The sequence below is a fragment of the Erythrolamprus reginae genome, chromosome 7 (assembly GCF_031021105.1).
Source record: "Erythrolamprus reginae isolate rEryReg1 chromosome 7, rEryReg1.hap1, whole genome shotgun sequence".
Lineage (NCBI taxonomy): Eukaryota > Metazoa > Chordata > Lepidosauria > Squamata > Dipsadidae > Erythrolamprus > Erythrolamprus reginae.
This window is the reverse complement of record NC_091956.1, coordinates 86,771,202-86,788,811: the sequence shown is the minus strand read 5'-3', so window position 1 is coordinate 86,788,811 and position 17,610 is coordinate 86,771,202. Positions and strand designations below refer to the sequence as shown.

The 17,610-nt window shown below is 41.9% G+C and overlaps 2 protein-coding genes across 8 annotated transcripts; one reads left to right on the top strand and one right to left on the bottom strand.

Moving 5' to 3' along the window:
* The first annotated feature begins 76 nt into the window (after positions 1–76).
* On the top strand, positions 77–7,883 carry MRPS18C (mitochondrial ribosomal protein S18C). Its single transcript, XM_070758082.1, has 6 exons — positions 77–261; positions 2,091–2,152; positions 3,544–3,627; positions 4,822–4,879; positions 5,112–5,171; positions 5,253–7,883. The coding sequence occupies exons 1-6, from the start codon at positions 162–164 to the stop codon at positions 5,327–5,329; spliced, it is 441 nt and encodes a 146-aa protein (XP_070614183.1). The 5' UTR covers positions 77–161; the 3' UTR covers positions 5,330–7,883.
* On the bottom strand, positions 5,205–15,417 carry ABRAXAS1 (abraxas 1, BRCA1 A complex subunit). 7 transcript variants are annotated; one of them, XM_070758081.1, is made up of 10 exons: positions 15,205–15,376; positions 12,944–13,034; positions 12,094–12,130; positions 11,828–11,915; positions 11,273–11,339; positions 10,791–10,984; positions 10,023–10,142; positions 8,968–9,052; positions 7,496–7,607; positions 5,205–6,662 (listed from the first exon to the last, which is right to left on the bottom strand). In XM_070758081.1, the coding sequence occupies exons 4-10, from the start codon at positions 11,842–11,844 to the stop codon at positions 6,328–6,330; spliced, it is 930 nt and encodes a 309-aa protein (XP_070614182.1). In that variant the 5' UTR covers positions 11,845–11,915; positions 12,094–12,130; positions 12,944–13,034; positions 15,205–15,376; the 3' UTR covers positions 5,205–6,327. The 7 variants fall into 7 exon arrangements, with proteins under 7 accessions (XP_070614182.1, XP_070614179.1, XP_070614180.1 ...); XM_070758078.1 differs by lacking the exon at positions 11,828–11,915 and having other exon boundaries at positions 15,205–15,417; XM_070758079.1 differs by lacking the exon at positions 11,828–11,915 and having other exon boundaries at positions 12,944–13,030; positions 15,205–15,403.
* Between the last annotated feature and the right edge of the window lie 2,193 nt (positions 15,418–17,610).

Below are 17,610 nucleotides of genomic sequence, written 5' to 3'. Positions count from 1 at the left end.
TGGCTGGCCGCTAGCGAACTCTATTGGCCGTTGGAGCAGCCGCGGTTGAGGCAGGAAAGCGTCTTTCCTCAAAGCCGGACGCGTTGTGAGGGGGACGGGAATGGACGTTACTCCCCTACCCGGATTGTAACGGAAGCTTGCAAAGGGGGGTGGGAGTAAAGATGGCTGCCGTGGTAAACTTGGTTTCTTCTCCCAAGATTTCGGGGAGATTTTATTATCTCTTCGCCGCTGTAAGAAACGGAATCTGTGCGCCTGGGCCGGGTAAGCAAAGAACAATCCTGCGGAACCTGCGAGGGAGATCATGGTCATCTTTTCCATGTGGTTGAGCCATTAATTTAGGATATGATATGGTGGGATAGAGGATCTGGGAGAGGATAGAATCCTTTATTGGCCAGGTGTGAGTGGACACACAAGGGATTTGTCTTTGGTGCAGATGCAGATACATAAAAGAAAAAGAGACATTTGTCAAGAATCATGAGGTACAACACTTAACGATTGTCATAGGGGTCAAATAAGCAATGAAGAAACAATCAATATTAATAAAAATCTTAGGATACAATCAACCAGTTACAGTCACACAGTCCTAAGTGAGAGGAAAAGGATGATAGGAATGATGAGAAAAACTAGTAAATAGAAGTGTAGACTTAATAAAAAGTCTGACAGTGTTGAGGGAATTATTTGTTTAGCAGAGTAATGGCATTCAGGAAGTTGTCTTGGTGAGCAGGGCTCTGTAGTGACGTTTTGAGGGTAGAAGTTGAAGCAGTTACGATTTTAATAGATATGGGATTTTTAGTAGTAATTTTAATTAATTAGATTTGTTGTGCTGTTTTTGTATTCTGTGAGCTGCTCCAAGGGACTCTGAGGCGGTGAGGAGGAGCACGCGCCTCCCATACACCCAGTGCGAGGCTGCCTCCTATACACTGTACCAGAGAAAGAAACCCAGGGGGAATGGCAGGAAACTGACGGGGCCTTCGTGCTGCTCTCCAGTTTCCTGGGAAATTTTTCTGGGCTCGGGTTCTTAAGTAGAAAATGTTTCTTAAGAAGAGGCAAAAATTTTTTGAACACCCAGTTCTTACCTAGAAAAGTTCTTAAGTAGAGGCATTCTTAGGTAGAGGTACCACTGTACTCTTTTCTCTGTCCCTACATAGTTTTTTTTTTATGATGTACCTTGGATTGATCCAGAAGGGCTGTTTTTATATTCTTTCACATACTATTATTTTTCAACTATATTGTTTAGGTTATACATTTTTAAATAGCTACTATAGCACAGTCATTAATTTCTCCATTAAAGCTATTAGTAACTATTTTGTAAGCCTAATACGAAGTAAACTGTTTCTGCTACTATTGCTGGAGGAACAGACACAAATTTCTCTATGTCTGATATTGAAATGTAAACTTTACAAAATTTTAGGGTAGTTTTTAAAAATTGCCTTCTATGAGCTTTACTGAAGAGACTTAGATCACACTCTATAACTGTGATGGCGAACCTATTGCATGTGTGCCATAGGTGGCACATGGAGCCATATCTGCGGGCATGTGAGCTGTTGCCCTAGCTCAGCTTCAGCGGGTATGTACACGCCGGCCGGCTGATTTTTGGCTGGCCCCTCCCACACCTTCCCTCCCGGGAGTCTCCACGTGGCCTGTTTTGGATGCAAGCTAAGTGCAGGGCTCATGCGGAGGCTCCGGAAGGGGGTTTTGGGCCTCTGGAGAGCGAAGAGAGCGATCAAGTCTTCCTCCATCAGTCTGTATCTTTTATATGATGCTTCTGGAGGGAATTACTCCCTGTATGGGTGGGAGGGAACAAGCAAGTCAAGCCTCTCTGGCAAGCTTCTCACTTATTTGCAGGCTATTCCTCCACTAGCTTGCATAGGGCTGCTTTTAGCTTATGGTAGCTGTCCTCATGATTAAGAGCAAGCATTTTTGCTGGTTTTAAATACATCGTTCATGTGTCCATATCAGTTTTTTTGTCATATTTATTACAAGAAGATCAAAAAGGAAATAGATCTTCAGGAAGTCAGCTATTTCTCTTCAGTTATTTATTGACTGATTAGTATCTTTTAACAGGTTTGTACTTTTGTATTTCTTTTCAGGTAGATCATGGAAGCGAGAGTGTAGTTCATATAACGAACAGGAATCCAATCAAGTTGATATGGTAATATCCTACTGTTAGCATACTTGAACTCTATGGGTTGTTAAATATACTGCTCAAAAAAATAAAGGGAACACTCAAATAACATATCCTAGATCTGAATGAATGAAATATTCTCATTGAATATTTCATTTCCACAACTATTCCATTTGCACAACAGCAGGTGAAGTGGACATTTGATTTCACAGAAGTTTGATTTACTTGAAGTTATATTCTTTTCTTTTTTTTAAGTGTTCCCTTTATGTTTTGAGCAGTGTATTTCACACAGAATGTCAGAATATAGTGAATACAGTAAAGTGCTTCTAATATGTGCGTTATTAATTTTAAAAAAGAAATACATGGGGTTGCATTTTCCACAACTCACAGGGAGTTATGCTATTAGCAATTAACCCCCTGTGAGTTCAGAATAAATGTCAAACACGCAGCCATTAGTAATAAATCGAGTTTATAGACAGACTTGCAGAAACATTCCCCAAGAGGCGTCAAATTACTCTCACCCAAAAGTCCTTTGATGCTGGAGCCAAAACAAGAGTCAGTGATGCAGTTATAAAATCACACTGCTCACAACACCTAAAAATCCTCCAAGCTCTTTGACACTGAGATATGCAAAGTTCCCCAGAGTCCTTGGACAAAGAGCAAACCCTTTCTCTCTCTCTCTTCAAATGGATAAACGCCCACTCGCCAGCAACCACGACCTCCCTTATTTATCATGAACTCATTAGCTTAATTACCCCTTGAACACCTGTACTCTCTTATCTCCTTGGACGCCTGCGCAACTGGTCCCTACGTGCCATAATGCTGCGCAGACGGGGATCCAAAATTGGCTCCTCCAAAATAGCATCCCCTTCAGAATCTGATGACTCCCTGACTGTAGAACTGAGTGGTGGGCTGGCTGCACCCATCGCCCTGTCTCTCTCCTCTCCCCCACTGTCTGCATCTGCTTGCGAGCCAATTTCACTGTCTGATTCAGCTGGCAACCAAACAGGTCTCCGATAAACCGAGGATTCCCATAAATCAACAGCTGCAGGAGCTGGCCCAGAGCAAACCACAACACATATAAAATATCTACAAATAGAATGGGGATATGTTTCTAATATGTTCCAATAAAATTCCATGAAAGATTGATCCCAAATTTAAAGAGATATTGCAAATAAGCACATTGAAAAAGGACATATAGGACATTAGAGTAGCGCCAGTTTGCATCCTCAGTATTGTGTCATTATAGGCAATCCAAATAAAAGTAGTTTAAACCCTCTCGTGGAGTTAATTTCCATGCTTGGTCGATCTAGCGGGACCGACAGTTTGTGCAAAAGGATCCCTTCCTTGCTGAAGGACTTCAGAATAGAAAGACCTGGGAGAGAAAATAAACAACCTAAAATTTCTGTTTTTTTCAGCCTGTTTCAATGGAAAACCCCTATAAGGAGCTTCCTAAAAAGTGTGTCTTATGCGGTACAACTGTTGACTACAAGAATGTACAGGTAAATTAATGACTTCTATTAGGAAACAGCATAAATTGTTTCAAGATTCTGTTGTTTCAAAATCAGTGATGGCGAACCTCTTTTCCCTCCAGTGCCAAAAGAGCGTGGGTGCCCACGCCCACAATTCAATGCCTGGGGAGGGCAAAAACAGCTTCCCCTCCCTGGAGGCTGGAAATGGCCTATTTCCCAACTTCTGGTGGGGCCAGTAGGCTTCCCCGGAGCCAGGGGAGGGTAAAAAAGCCCTCCCCCATCCCCCCAGAGGCTCTCTGGAAGCCAAAAATCAGCTGGCCGGCGCACACATGCATGTTGGAGCTGAGCGAGGGCAACGGCTCGCATGCCAGCAGATATGGCTCTGCGTGCCACCCGTGACACTCGTGCCATAGGTTCACCATCCCTGGCCTAGATACCAGGAGACTGGGAATTCTAGACCCTCTGGTAGGAATGAAAGCTGGCTGGGTGACTTTGGGCCAGTCACCTTCTGTCTTCTCGAACCCGCCAACTGAAATTATTATTATTATTAATTAGATTTGTATGCCGCCCTTCTCCGAAGATTATTGAAAATTAATCCGAAAATTACCTGGCTGACGGGGTCCCTAGCATTCCCCTTCTGCTGGTGTGGGTGGGATGGGCTAATCCCATCGGGATGAGTTCATTTCTCAGCTAACCTGCATCCATACAGCTCTAAAGGTGACAACCGGCGCCTTGAATTGGACCCAGAAGGAAATTTGCAACCTGTGCCAGCAGGCCGCCCCCAAAACTGCCCATGCAGTTGTGTTCTGCAGTGCCTCCGCCAGCCAAAATGGAGCTCACGAGGACCACATGTCCCGCCCAAGCTCTGTTTTCAGTGGCAGAGGGTTGAAAGAGGCCATCCCAGATGAAAACGGAGCTGGCAGAAATACCTGCCTCCGTCACAAGTGTGGTCATGCTGACCACACCACCTGCGCGCCCCCCCCCCCCAGGTCAAACACAATCCTGATGCGGCCCACAATGAAATTGAGTTTGACACCCCAGGTTAGGAGGACAAGACATTACTAAATAGTTAAAACAACCAAACATTATGCTTTTAGATTTTAAAATATGATTTTACACCAATGCTCTCATTTTGTTTAAACAACTATGAAATATTATCCAAAAGTATTTTATTATTTATTTATTTTACTCTCTGAAGACTGAACCAACTTATTTCTTCAACAGCTTCTATCACAGTTTATTTCTCCATACACTGGTCACATACTTGGTCCTCATATAACAGGTATGTGCAAAAAAACACTTTTAGCAGAATTATGTCTACATTACTCGTATCCAAACCAAATTGTGAAATACCGTTCAGTAATTTTAAAAAATTGTGCGTGCTTTCTGAAACAACAAAGTTTTTTTAAAAAATACTTAAAATAATTTTAATTGTTTTGTTAAACAAAGGCTCAAATGAAATTGAGCAATTAGCATTTTTGAATTGTATTTTGAACTATTTCTTTGCTTCTCAGGCTTATGTACAAAGAAACAGAGAGAAGTGGCAAGGGGCATTAAGAGAGCCCAGTGCACGGGTAAGCGCTATAAAAAAGTCAGACACCTTTGGATGGTTTATAAAAAGGTTTTGTTTTTATAACCCAATTATTCTTTTACAGGATTTATGTCGGTTATGTATAAGGACCCAAAGTTTCGCAACGACCCCAAAATATGTAATATTAAATATCCAGAATAAATTGTATCAATTATGCCTAGACGATTTTTGCAATTAGACTATGTTTATTATTAGAATGTTAATAAATGAATATCAATCTGTTCATGATGGGAGTATTATTTATTCTGATGACAAATTGATCAACTGGGTGTATTGTTTTAAATAAGGGTGTTTAGATATCTTAATTATTAGATTTGCCACTGTATATTGTTTTTTATTATTGCTGTGAGCCGCCCCGAGTCTGCGGAGAGCGGTGGCATACAAATCTAATAAACTGAATTGAACCATCGCATTGCCAAGAGAGAATGCATCTCTTTGGAGTGGAATATCTGTTTGCTTCAACTTCAGGCGGTCTTTTGAACTTATCAGAATGCTGTTGCTTAAGATGCAACATAGAAAATAAACTTCTTTGCCTACTGGTGCTGTGTCCCACTTTGAATGAGCATCTCTCGGGCTCATTTCCCCCACTGAAATTCAATTATATTTGCATATTTTAGCTCAAATACGTAATAACTTTGTAGAAATTCAAAGTATTAAAACACAAAGTAAAACGGTAACTCTGAATGGAATCCATATTGTTCTTTTTTGCTAAAGTGTTTGATTCTGGGATCAACACTTCATTTCAAAGCCAGTTTTCCTATTTAAACAAAGTACCATTGCATTCTTAATATTAAGTTATTAAAAACAACAGGCAGGTTCTTGGTCTTTGCTGTTTTCTGCTGTGCCCCCCAAGAGAGTAAACGATTTAAGACTTGGTGGGGAAAACCTGAACCTTTCTCCACATAAGAATGATGCCGGTTTAAGAAGGGCGAGGGGTTTTATTTCCAAAACTCTGGCTCAAGTGTCTTCCATGCACTAATAAAGTGTGCTAATAACACCAGCAGCAGCACCTGGGAGCTGAGAATAACAACTAAAACCTCCCTTTGCCATTGGGAGGAATGAAGAATTGGAGGCAGCGTGTGTGTCCATCCAGGCGTCACATCTTCAGCTGCGTTGGTGTCATTCGTAACATTTAATTCTCAGCCATCATTTTCTTGGTCGCCTTGAAGCATTTTTTCACTCAGGTGGGAAGAGCGCAGTCTTTTGCACACCTTGGGCCCACCAGCGTTCACAATGGCTTTTCGCTTTGGCGCCTGCCTCATTTCGGTTTCAGGGAAATTGCTTTCTTTGATCATCAATGTCAATTGGTCCATGATTTGGAGGTTGTGATCAGCCGTGCACCCCTGCTTGGAGATCTGTCTTCCTTTCAAGGTCACCCTGCTCGTCTGCAGCCCAGAATTTGGGAAAAAATGCTGCAAAGCTTGACAGAGAAAAATGTTCTCTTTCGGCTCAAGGGAGTAATTTCTATCCTTCCCTAAGAGGGAAAAAACAGAAACAAAGAACCAGATTAGAGGCTGTTTTCATTCCATGGAAAACCCACACTAGGCTGAACATATCAGTTGAAAAGCAGCTATTTTCTTCCCTTATAGTGAAACAATTTGTATTAGATGCCCAAATAAGAATATAGGGTATATTGTACAAAGGAACAGATTTTAGATAAAGCTATTTTTTATGTGGTGAAGATGCAGCTTCTGAAATTTTTCCAACTGACTTGGAATATTTTCTTCATCAGTTGGCAACATGGGAATTGTGATTTGAACTTAAGGTTTCTTCAACAATTGACTACAATTTTAAAACGTTGCAGATGTTTGGCAATTGGTTGCCAAACCTATTTCAATGTTTTAAATTGCTTTTCTACTTTCCTTAACAAACTAGATTTTATTTCAAATCGCTTCTCTGATTACATGTAATAAGTAGCTAAAGAATGAAATCTTACTTCACACACAGAAACGTATGCACTCACAAAACCATGTATCATTTGTAAAATCCTTTATTATTGGATAAAAAGGAAAACCTTTTTTGGGGGGGCTTTTTGTAAGTTATATTAACAGGGTTTAATATAAATGGACACTTGGGACATGCTGAGTTTAGTTGCCCTTTTAGTCACTTTCACAAACAATCTTTGGAAGTGCTTTATTTAATATCAAATAACAATTTTTAAAACAAACTATGCAGGTCTTTTATAGCAAACCCAATGAATAATGTAATAACGATGAAGTAGAAAATTTTTCTTTACAATAAATTTGTAAAATGTTCTAAAAGCATGAAGGCCTCCAGCTTTCTTTGGGCACAAATGAGCCACCTCACCTGTGGTTTTCTTTGGTTCTTTTTTGCTTCTTACTTCTTGTCTCAGCTGATCTACTTGTGATAATAGATTCTCTACTGATTTTTCACTCTCCACTACTTTACTGCACAGATTCTAGAACAAGAGGGAAAAAAAATATGGAATGCAAGCTTTTTATCAGCAGACCAAATATTTAAGGGTAGCTGTCTAGTTCTACATTTCCAGAATTCCTATATTCTTCATAAAAATGTGCAATCTTTTTAGCCTGGAAGTTGCAAAACTACCACAATTTTTGTAAATTGTTAGGAGGGGGGGCTGCACAATGACTGTGTTTTCAAAACAAACAATGTTCTTGACTTATGATTGTAATATAGATTGCCAGTTATGATAATAAATCATGATGGTTGTCATTGGCTCATTTTTATGACCTTTTTTGTGGTAGTCATTAAGCAAGCCCAATGTTTTCCTGGAGACCACAATAAATATCAGTTTTCAGAAAAAAAAGATCACAATTTAAGGTCATGACCCTGCAAATGGAAATGTGGTATGGTTGTCAAGTGCCCAAATTGTAGTCAGGTGACGGGGGGGAGTGGCCACTGGAACTGAGTCGTGAGTACGTACTGAGTGGGATCCGTTGTAACTCTGAATGGTTGCTAAGGAAGTCAAGAATGACCTGAACTTGGCAAAAGTTCTAATAGCAATAGCACTTTGCGGTATATGCAGCTTTGCGGTGCTTTTACAGCTGTCTCCAAGCGGTTGACAGAGTCATCTTGTTACCCCCAACAATCTTGAGTCCTCACATGACCCACCTCAGAAGGATGGGAGGCTGAGTCAACCTGGAGCCGGTCAGGATCGAACTGCTGGCAGTAGTAATCTGCAGTACTGCACTCGAACCAGGTCACCCCAGCTTTTATAGACGCATTGGAGTTATTCCTAGTCTACGTTACCTGTAGTACCGTGATGGCGAATTGATGGTTCGCCTGCCGCAGGCGTCATGCGGAGCCCCCCACCCCCCCGAAGGCAAAGAAAAATCACCCGACAGACAAACCCAAAGTTCAAACAAAACCCACTTCCGGTTTGCTCTTGTATTGTTTTTTGCACTCAGAAAAACTTCAGAGAAGCTTCCGGAAGCCCTGGAGTGCAAAAAACAGCACAACGGGCAAAGCGGAGGTGAGTTTCCCCGAACTTCCGGTCAGCTCGTTTTTCACCTCCTGGGCTAAAGGCCTGTGTGATTGCACGAGGGGGGCAGCGTTCGGGGCGTGGGAGGGGTGTGTGGGCGCATGCGTGCACGCTAGCACACCCGTATTTGGCAAGTGGACCAAAAGAGGTTCCCCGTCACTGCGCTAGTAAGTAATACTGTTCTGAGTATTTGAGATGCATTAACAATTGTGTTTCAAACTTTCAATTGCTGCTTATAAGTCACAAAATAGGTATTATCTTCGGAGAGGGGAGGCATACAAATCTAATAAATAAATAAATAAAATAAAAAACTTACCTTTAGTTCTGTCTGCAAAGTGGAGTACATTTTGTTAATCTTATGAACCTCTTTTAGGGACCCATCTTCATTAAAGAATTCTGACCTTCGATACAGAAAAACCAACAGCCTAGCATAAATAATATTTATAATCTTATTTTCAGAAAATACAATACTGAAATGTAGATATTTAAAAATGTAATCATGCAGACTAACGAACGTTTATTTGAAACAAGAAAATGCCATCAGATGCTTTTGAAATAGACAGGTTTATTTTGTAAAGATATTGCTAACTGACATTCAGGTTAAAAACCAAAGACTATTGCATCAACATAACAAAAATAGTAATCCAACATTATCTGTATTTTAAATCATATATTCAACATAATAGAAATGACTTTACAACAAAACTGCTGACAAAAGGACAAGAAGTTGGACGTTGAAGTAGAATATGAAAACAGCAACTGGGATATTTCAGGGCTCTTAGCACTAAAAGCCACTGACTTGAGAAAGAAAACTTGAAAACCAAGACTGGATTGTGAACAGGCTTTGTTAAATACAGTGGCCCCTTGGCTTTCCCGGGGGATACGTTCCAAGACCGCTTGCGAAAGTCAAATTTCTGCAAAGTAGACATGCTCCCCTCCTTCCTCCCCCTCCCTCCTCTGTGGGGCCTCTCTAGGAATCTTCTGGGAGGAAACAGGGCCGGAAAAGGCGGGGAGGAGCCTCCATGGGGCCTCTCTAGGAATCTCCTGGGAGGAAACAGGGCCTCCACCCTCCCTGTGGTTTCCCCAATCGCACGCGTTATTTGCTTCTACATTGATTCCTATGGGAAAAACGGTTCCTTCTTACAAACGTTTCTACTTAAGAACCTGGTCACGGAACGGATTAAGTCCGTAAGTAGAGGGACCACCGTATTCTGAAGGGGAGCATAGCTGAAACTCTGAACAGGTGTTTTCTTGTTCCATAACCTGGGTCTTTCAGAACCTTTTGACCAAATCCTATCCATGATATGGAATGTACATTTTCTTTAATCTATCTGAAGTGTAGCTGAGACAGGAGGAGGCCGGTTTTCCTACCTGTGTTTTGCCATCACTTTGCAAAGGCCCGAAGAGATACAGGAATCCGATGCCGTTCGATAACCTTGTTGTTCTGCCATTCCTAGATTGGCTACAACTACTGGCACTTTCTGGAAAAGCCTACAGGAAAATCCAAGTACAGTACATAATTAGAGATGCTAGAGGTTTTATTCAGTGTTTTCTGCTGCATATGACAAATGTGCAGTTTGTTATTTCTCTCCAAGGACCATGGGAGGGTTGCAACCTCCCTTGGAGACCAAAACTTGTGTGACGACATTGTCTGGCCGAGGGGACCCGGAGAAGGCCAACTCTGTGGGACCTACTCGGCCGCTGGCATTCGTGCGGCAGAAGGCGGTCCTGTAGGTATTCTGGTCCGATGCCATGAAGGGCTTTGTAGGTCATAACTAGCACTTTGAATTGTGACCAGAAACCAATTGGCAACCGATGCAGCCCACGGAGTGATGCTGAGATGACGGCCATTCTTGGGAGCCACACAATAGCTCGCACGGGTGCGTTTTGCACAATTTGCATTCTCCGAACACTCTTCAAAGGCAGCCCCATGGAGAGAGCATTGCAGTAATCGAACCTCGAGGTGATGAGGGTGCGACTGGCTGTGAGAAGTGACACCCTGTCCAAATAGGGCCGCAACTTCCACAAGTTACATGGCATTAATCCCAGATCAAGGTATTGTATCGGAAGATGCTATTTCCAGCCAGAATGAGTGTGGAAGCGAAGGAGACGCGATGGCGAAAGAGGAGTGTCACTCACCCCTCTTGTGGCTTGTGCAAGGCGTATTCAAGTTTGTAAGTGGATGAGCTTGAAGAGGTGACTTTGGAAGTGAGTAACAGAAACACTAGATCCTGGTTTGATAAGTGTGATTGCAAGTGCTGGTGAAGACGTTGTTCTCTGAAGGTCATGGTCTGGTCAGTATTACGCCTCAGCTTGTACCAACCTATCACATTCTGGAAAAGAAAGGGCAGTCTTTAAACAAAGCTCTACACAGAAAACGGTTACAGTGGTGCCTCGTCTTATGAACGCCTCTTCATTTCAGTTGAGTCTGTATGTATGTATGTATGTATGTATGTATGTATGTATGTATGTATGTATGTATGTATGTATGAATGAATGAATGCAGGTGTTCCTGAAAACCTGCCCCGAAAAAAGCCCTCGCCTGATTTTAAGCATGCGGCTACTATAAAATTGTTTCTGAATATGCTCATGCAATGCTATTTAATCTAAATGTAAAATACCTTTGTGCATCCTGATAATATTTTCTTCAATGTTGGTTTATTCAGTTCTCCAGCTGCATTGTAAAAGCTAAAATGATGAAATAGGAAAGAATAGAAATATTGAGTTAAATATATCTGCAACTAATATTTTTTTAGCAAATGTTTGTTTTTAGTCATTTTAATTTTTTCCTTCTGAGGATTTTATAGGAAATCAAAATGTAAAAAGCAATAGAGAAATCAAAAGTTTTGGCTTTGGGAAGTAGATGAGATGAATGGTTCTCTCTACAAAATTATTAAATTATTAAATTACAATTTCTTTCGGCAACAGCAAAGTCTGACCTGTATATATCTATGTTTTTCTATAGTTGATTTGCAAAGAGATAAGAGCCAATATCACAACCATTGTCAATATTTTTAAAGCCATTGAAAAATAAATTGACTATTGGCTGCATTGTAAAGTTTTATGGAACCTCTGGGTATATTCTTGGAATAGCATATTAATCGCAGCAGCCAGAAATTTATTTTTCATTTAAAATGTAACATTAAGATGATTTTAAAAACATAAGTAGAACTCACTTCCATAGAAAATGCATATTACTCTCAATCGAGTTTCTATTGGAACATTTTACAGGGCTGCAATTCTTGACATCTTTGTGTTACGATCCTGTTACATGGATAGGAAGCTATCAGTGGAGATGCTGTCATTTTTTATTTTTCCTTGAACTTGAGACTATCCTGCAGATATAATTCTAATTCACAATCACAGCTAATCCCACCCTCCTGCACTTTTAAAATGTACCATCTTATGTTTTATAAAAAGATATACAATTTTTTTTACCCACCTGAAGAGTTGATAACATGGAATGTGCTTTTGTATATCTGAAATAAAGGAAGGTATTATATTACTTCTTCCAGAAAGTGTAATGTAGATATGCTCCTGTTACAGTCTTAAGTTATTTAAAATCAAGGTTATATAGGATTCATACATGATTCATTACATGGCTTTATATTATAATCGTGTGAAATTTGTAAATCCTGGAAAAATCATTTAATTTGGTATTACATGAAACACCATTCAATTTTTCTAATAAAAATACAGATAAGCTAAAGCCATATCATCAAGAATCTTTAGGGCAGCATGAAGTGGATTTTTGGAACATTATAATAATTAATTTCAAAAATTAATGATAAGACATTTAAGGGGTTGGTGGCAAATACAAACCCATTTCTATCCTTGCTTTTATAGTTCTTGAAAAACAGGGATTTTATGGAATAATTTCAGGAATGGGAGGAAGGTGTAGGAAATTATATGTGATGGAAAATATTATGTTCCATTTGGTTCCTTTTGAAAACTACATTAAGATAGCACATACTGTATTCCCTTATTATTGGTACTACATATGGATTGTATGGTCTTAGAAATCTCAGAAGGCAGGTGCTGGTAATAGTGGGGAAATCTTGCAAATACCACTTATTCAGATGTACAAAATCCTCCATTTACATGACAAAACCTATCTATCTGAGCCACCCTCCGCCAATGAAAATGGAGCCTTTCCAAGCTCACAACTGTAATGATTCAAGCGAAAGACTAGGCTAAAATGCTGGAAACAAGTTTGGCACTTTGGAAATCAGTTAAAGGCACAAGGGAATTATTTTGCACCTCAATATTTTTTAAATGGGTGTAGAACTTACCAATTGTGTACACAACCTCAACATCATCCATCTGAGAGTCAGTAATGCTGTTTTTGGCTTCACCTTTCACCTCTCCAACAAGGAAACCTTCCTGAGAGCAAAATAAAAGCATGTGTCAAACCAAGACCTTATTAGACAATCCCAAGCTTCAAATCCAAATGTAAGCCTAGGTTTTGGGGGAGGGAGGGATGCTGAAAAGATGGCTTAAAAGACAAGTGTTCTCTGGCAGAACAAGCCAGTTGCTAACTTTTGAAAAAATGGCACATATTTTCTAAGTGTCTCTATTACATCATTTTTATTCCTCTTGTCATGGAACTGGAAACAAGAGTTAAATTATTTTATCCAGGTCTAGGCTTGAGAGCCAAGAAATTGAAAATGAGGATTCATTAAAAGATTTTGGTTCATAATTACATTGTTTTAGAAAGGAAGCATTGTTTTATTTAATACAGAAAAATACATATGTCACTCAATACGAATAAACAAATAGTTCATTTAAAAGCAGTATGGTTGGAGCCATGCAGTGGAGAGTCTAAGGGTAAAGTTTTGGGGCTTTGGTGAAGATACTACAAAGTCTGGTAGTGAGTTTCATGCGTCAACTACTTGGTTACTCAAGTCGTATTTCCTGCCTGTAGATTTTAACGTCTACACCGGCCTATGAGTCAAGAATGATGGGATTAATGGGTTTTTGTAAAATATATAGGGGTTTTAGAATGTATAACTTGTTAGATTTCTATGTGTTTTTAGTATTGAGATTTTTAGAGTATATTAGATTTCTTTGTGTTTTTGCATTTGTTTACTGTGAGCCGCGGCATAGAAATCTGATTAATAAATAATAAACTTATTTGGGGAGATTGTGCAGAAATGGGGAGACTCAATGAGCAAACAGAATGAAGCCATAAAACAGTGTTTCCCAACCTTGGCCACTTGATGATATCTGGACTTCAACTCCCAGAATTCCCCAGCCAGCATTCACTGGGAGTTGAAGTCCAAATATCTTCAAGTGGCCAAGGTTGGGAAACACTGCCATAGAATATTATCAAACAGGGAACTTATTTTACCCATGCTTGGGAATAAGGGGTGGAGCATCGGTCCCCAAACTATGGCCCGTTTTCTCTCAACATACAAACAATACAGTGTACCATCTAATTTTCCATGAACAAAATGTGGTATTTTGTTAGTAACTAATATCAATCATCTGAAAAGTTGCAAAAGTTTTTTTTTCTAATGTTGTCATCCAGTTACATTCATTTTCCTTTAAATTCCCTTCTTAATGTTCCTTCAAAAAGTACAGCAATTATATTTCTAATTTATTAACCATTATGCCAAAGTGCTTCCTTCTTTCTTTATACATTTTTCTATAAGCCAAGAAAACCTTTTATAGCCAATCAGATATTATTATTATTATTATTATTATTATTATTATTATTAAATGAAAAACAAAACATAAACCTATATGTGGACCAATTCCTTGTGTGTCCCATCACACCTGGGCCAATAAGATTCTATTCTGTTCCATATGAATTTCAGACGTCTGGCCCCCTGTGAATGGCACCTTCCCATGTGGGTTTTCCCTTTAGAAGAAGGGCTGGGCCGTGTGTGCAGGGGGATCTGGTCACAGGGGTTTTCTTTTCATCGTCCCTCCCTCCAACAGCCCCAGGGAAGGGGAACTGACCCCCTGCGTCGAAAGTTCGGGGAAAGTTCGGGGAGACCCCCGGGGTGGAGGGTGGAGCCGTCGGGGTTGTTAAAGCCACTTCAAGCACCCAGGTATCGGCACCTGCGAAGCCCCGAGAGATGCGACGCGCACAACATTAACTGAAGCCCCTTGGGCGGAGGAGGAGGCCGCACCTGCACCCGCAGCGTTGGTGGCGGGGGAAATTCAAAGCACTGACGCCCAGGGACGGACGTTGCCCGGGCCCGTCTCGCAGCGACTCCCGGGGGCAGAGTCCGGGGGGGGGGTCTTGCAACAGGGGCCTCGGGGGGAAACGGGGGCCTGGGGGTCGGGGCTTGGCTTGAAAGAAGAGCCCGCGCCATCCCAGCCCGGGGGAGGGAGGGAGGGAGGGGCGCGGGGGGGGGGTTACGGGGAGGGGGAGGCGGCGCCAGTCCGGGAGGGTCGCGGGAGGGAAGGCGGCGGGGGCTCCGTCTCGGGGAGGAAGGGCCGAGGCGAGGCGCGTGCCCGGCTGAGAGGCGCCGCGTCTTCTCCGGGAGGCTCCAGGGGCGCGGGGGGGGGGGGGGGGCTGGCCAAGGCCGCTTCTTCTACGCACCGAGTCCGCGTGGGCGCTGAGGTGGTGGAAGGCGAGGGCGCCGAAGAGGCAGCCGGGCAGCAAGGCCGTCGTGCTCTCCCCCTCCATGCCCGGCGCCTCTCGCTCCCTCCGCCCCACCGAGGACGCAGCAGCAATGGCCGCGCCCGCCCCACAGCCAGGAGGCCAGCGCCCACGGAGCCCCCTAGCGGCCACAGGGAGCGCGGCGCCTCTAACACGCCCGGGGGAAGGAGGGAGGGAGGGAGGCCCCCAGCGCCCCGCCCTCCGCGCCTGCGCCCCTTCGCTTCGGCTGCCCAGGTCAGCTACGGTGGCCGGCTCTGCTCTAGGTCTCATTCAACAGGTTTCATAGACTTTGTTTTTTCTTCTCTTTTATTGATTGGTTGATTTTGTCCAATACACAATGGGGGTTTTAGTGGGTGTATATCAATACACACATAGTCAAATACATGATGAAGGTTATAGAGGAGAGACTCATAGTAAACTATATCTAAGAAAGAATAGAAGAAGAAATGTAGGAATAGAAGAAAGGTACAGGAGATATAGGAGAGATTGATTGATTGATTGATTGATTGATTGATTGACTATATTTGTATGCCGCCCCCCTCCAAAGATTCAGGGCAGCTCACAGCAACAGAACAATACAAATCCAATACTGTAGTTAAAAACAATTTAAAACCCCTAATATAAAAAAACAACCATACATCTCATACAAACCATACGTAAAGCGGGAAGGGCCCAGGGGAATCCATTTCCTCAAGCCTGGTGACAGAGGTGGGTTTTTAGGAGTTTGTGAAAGGCAAGGAGGGTGGGGGCAATCCTAATCTCCAGGGGGAGTTAGTTCCAGAGGGTTGGGGCCACCACAGAGAAGGCTCTTGCCCTGGGCCCTGCCAGACAACATTGAGATAGTAGGACGGGACAGAAGGCACTCTAGGGCACTTGTACTCACCCTTTACTGGCCTCTTAGGAATCTGGAGAGGTCAACCGTGGATACTCTAAGGGTAAAGTGTTGGGGGTTTGGGGATGACACTGTTTGTTTGTTTGCTAGTTTTTTTATTTATTTGTTTATTTATTTTGTCCAATACAAATGGAAAGTTAAAGAGAATGAAAACATGTAGTAGTAAATATCAGGGAAAGGATAGAAGATATGAGAATAGAATAAGTCAATGAAGAGTAGAGGAAAAGATCTATGAATGGAAGAAAAGATGTATAAAATAGATAGGAGGGGCAATTGGACAGGGGACGGAAGGCCCACTGGTGCACGTATCTCCCCCCTTACTGAGGTTGGAAGGCCCAAGGGTGGATCGGTCTCTACCTAGGCTCAAACTCGCAGCCTCCGGATTGTGGGGCAAGGGCTCCCACTGCAGGCCACAGCAGCTGCTGAGAGAAAGGGGGGGGGGGGGCGGAGGAGGCCAAGGTACAGAAACCACCACTTGTTTAATCAGCATTTTTTATGAAGGTTTAACAACCAGTTCTATTTTGATGAGGAAGCAGGTAAATGTACAAGAAATGAACTTTAGCATCTTCTATGGCAGCGGTTTTGCCAACAACCACATTATTAAAATTCACATTAGAAGCAATTTTTTTTTGCTGTGTCCAAGAGATCGTAAAGTCTAAGTTAAAATTCTTAACAAACCTTGGCCTGTTACCCAGGACTGCTCTGCATGGAGAAACCATTCATTTCAAACCACTCTTATTTTATTTTATTTTTTCCGTTTGCATTTGTATGTGCATATACTACTGTATTTCAAACATTATGATGCCCAAAAGTCAAATGTTTCCATTTTTTTGTCCACCCCCTGTATCTTCTCTCCCTATCTCTTTTCCTGCTATTCTCTCATAGTTATATTTCACTCCTTTATTTTCTCCTCTATTCGCCCTTTCATGCATTTGACCTGATTATGTCCTCTACAACCCTCATTGTGCATTATTGTGTATTGGACAAAACAAATAAAATAAATAAAATAAAATAAACAATTGTCTCTCCTTTATCTCCTATATCTTTTCTTCCTTTCATATATCTTCTCCTCTATTTTCACATCTTTCTTCTACCCTTTTCTTTATATTTTATGATGATGATGATGATGATGAAGATTATGATGATTATTATTTTGTCCAATGCACCCTGAAGGTAGTGGAGGAGACCTTGGAGGAAGTAGAATTAGAGAAAGGAGAGAGGAGAGAATAGAGGATGAAATAATCAATGAGAGGATGGAAGAACGAGAGAGGGAGGGAAGAGAAGAGACCTGGGGCCCAGGGGAGGGAGGGGACTCCTGCAGGACCCTGACTGACCTCTGAGGGACTTGGGGAGGTCATCGGTGGACAGGGCTCTTCTCTTCAAGGTGTGTTGTGTCCTGGACAAGTGAATAAATGAAATCAAAGCAACGACCTGGGGCTGGGGGGGGGGCGAAG

Coding starts and splice junctions, on each gene's coding strand:
- ABRAXAS1 (XM_070758075.1), bottom strand. CDS start 14,974: ATGGCGCGGGCTCTTCTTTCAAGCCAAGCCCCGACCCCCAGGCCCCCG. Junction 12,131..12,943: donor TGAGGTTGTGTACACAATTG/GTAAGTTCTACA, acceptor CCTTTATTTCAG/ATATACAAAAGCACATTCCA. Junction 11,340..12,093: donor CCATGTTATCAACTCTTCAG/GTGGGTAAAAAA, acceptor TCATCATTTTAG/CTTTTACAATGCAGCTGGAG.
- MRPS18C (XM_070758082.1), top strand. CDS start 162: ATGGCTGCCGTGGTAAACTTGGTTTCTTCTCCCAAGATTTCGGGGAGA. Junction 4,880..5,111: donor ACTTGGTCCTCATATAACAG/GTATGTGCAAAA, acceptor TTTGCTTCTCAG/GCTTATGTACAAAGAAACAG. Junction 5,172..5,252: donor TAAGAGAGCCCAGTGCACGG/GTAAGCGCTATA, acceptor ATTCTTTTACAG/GATTTATGTCGGTTATGTAT.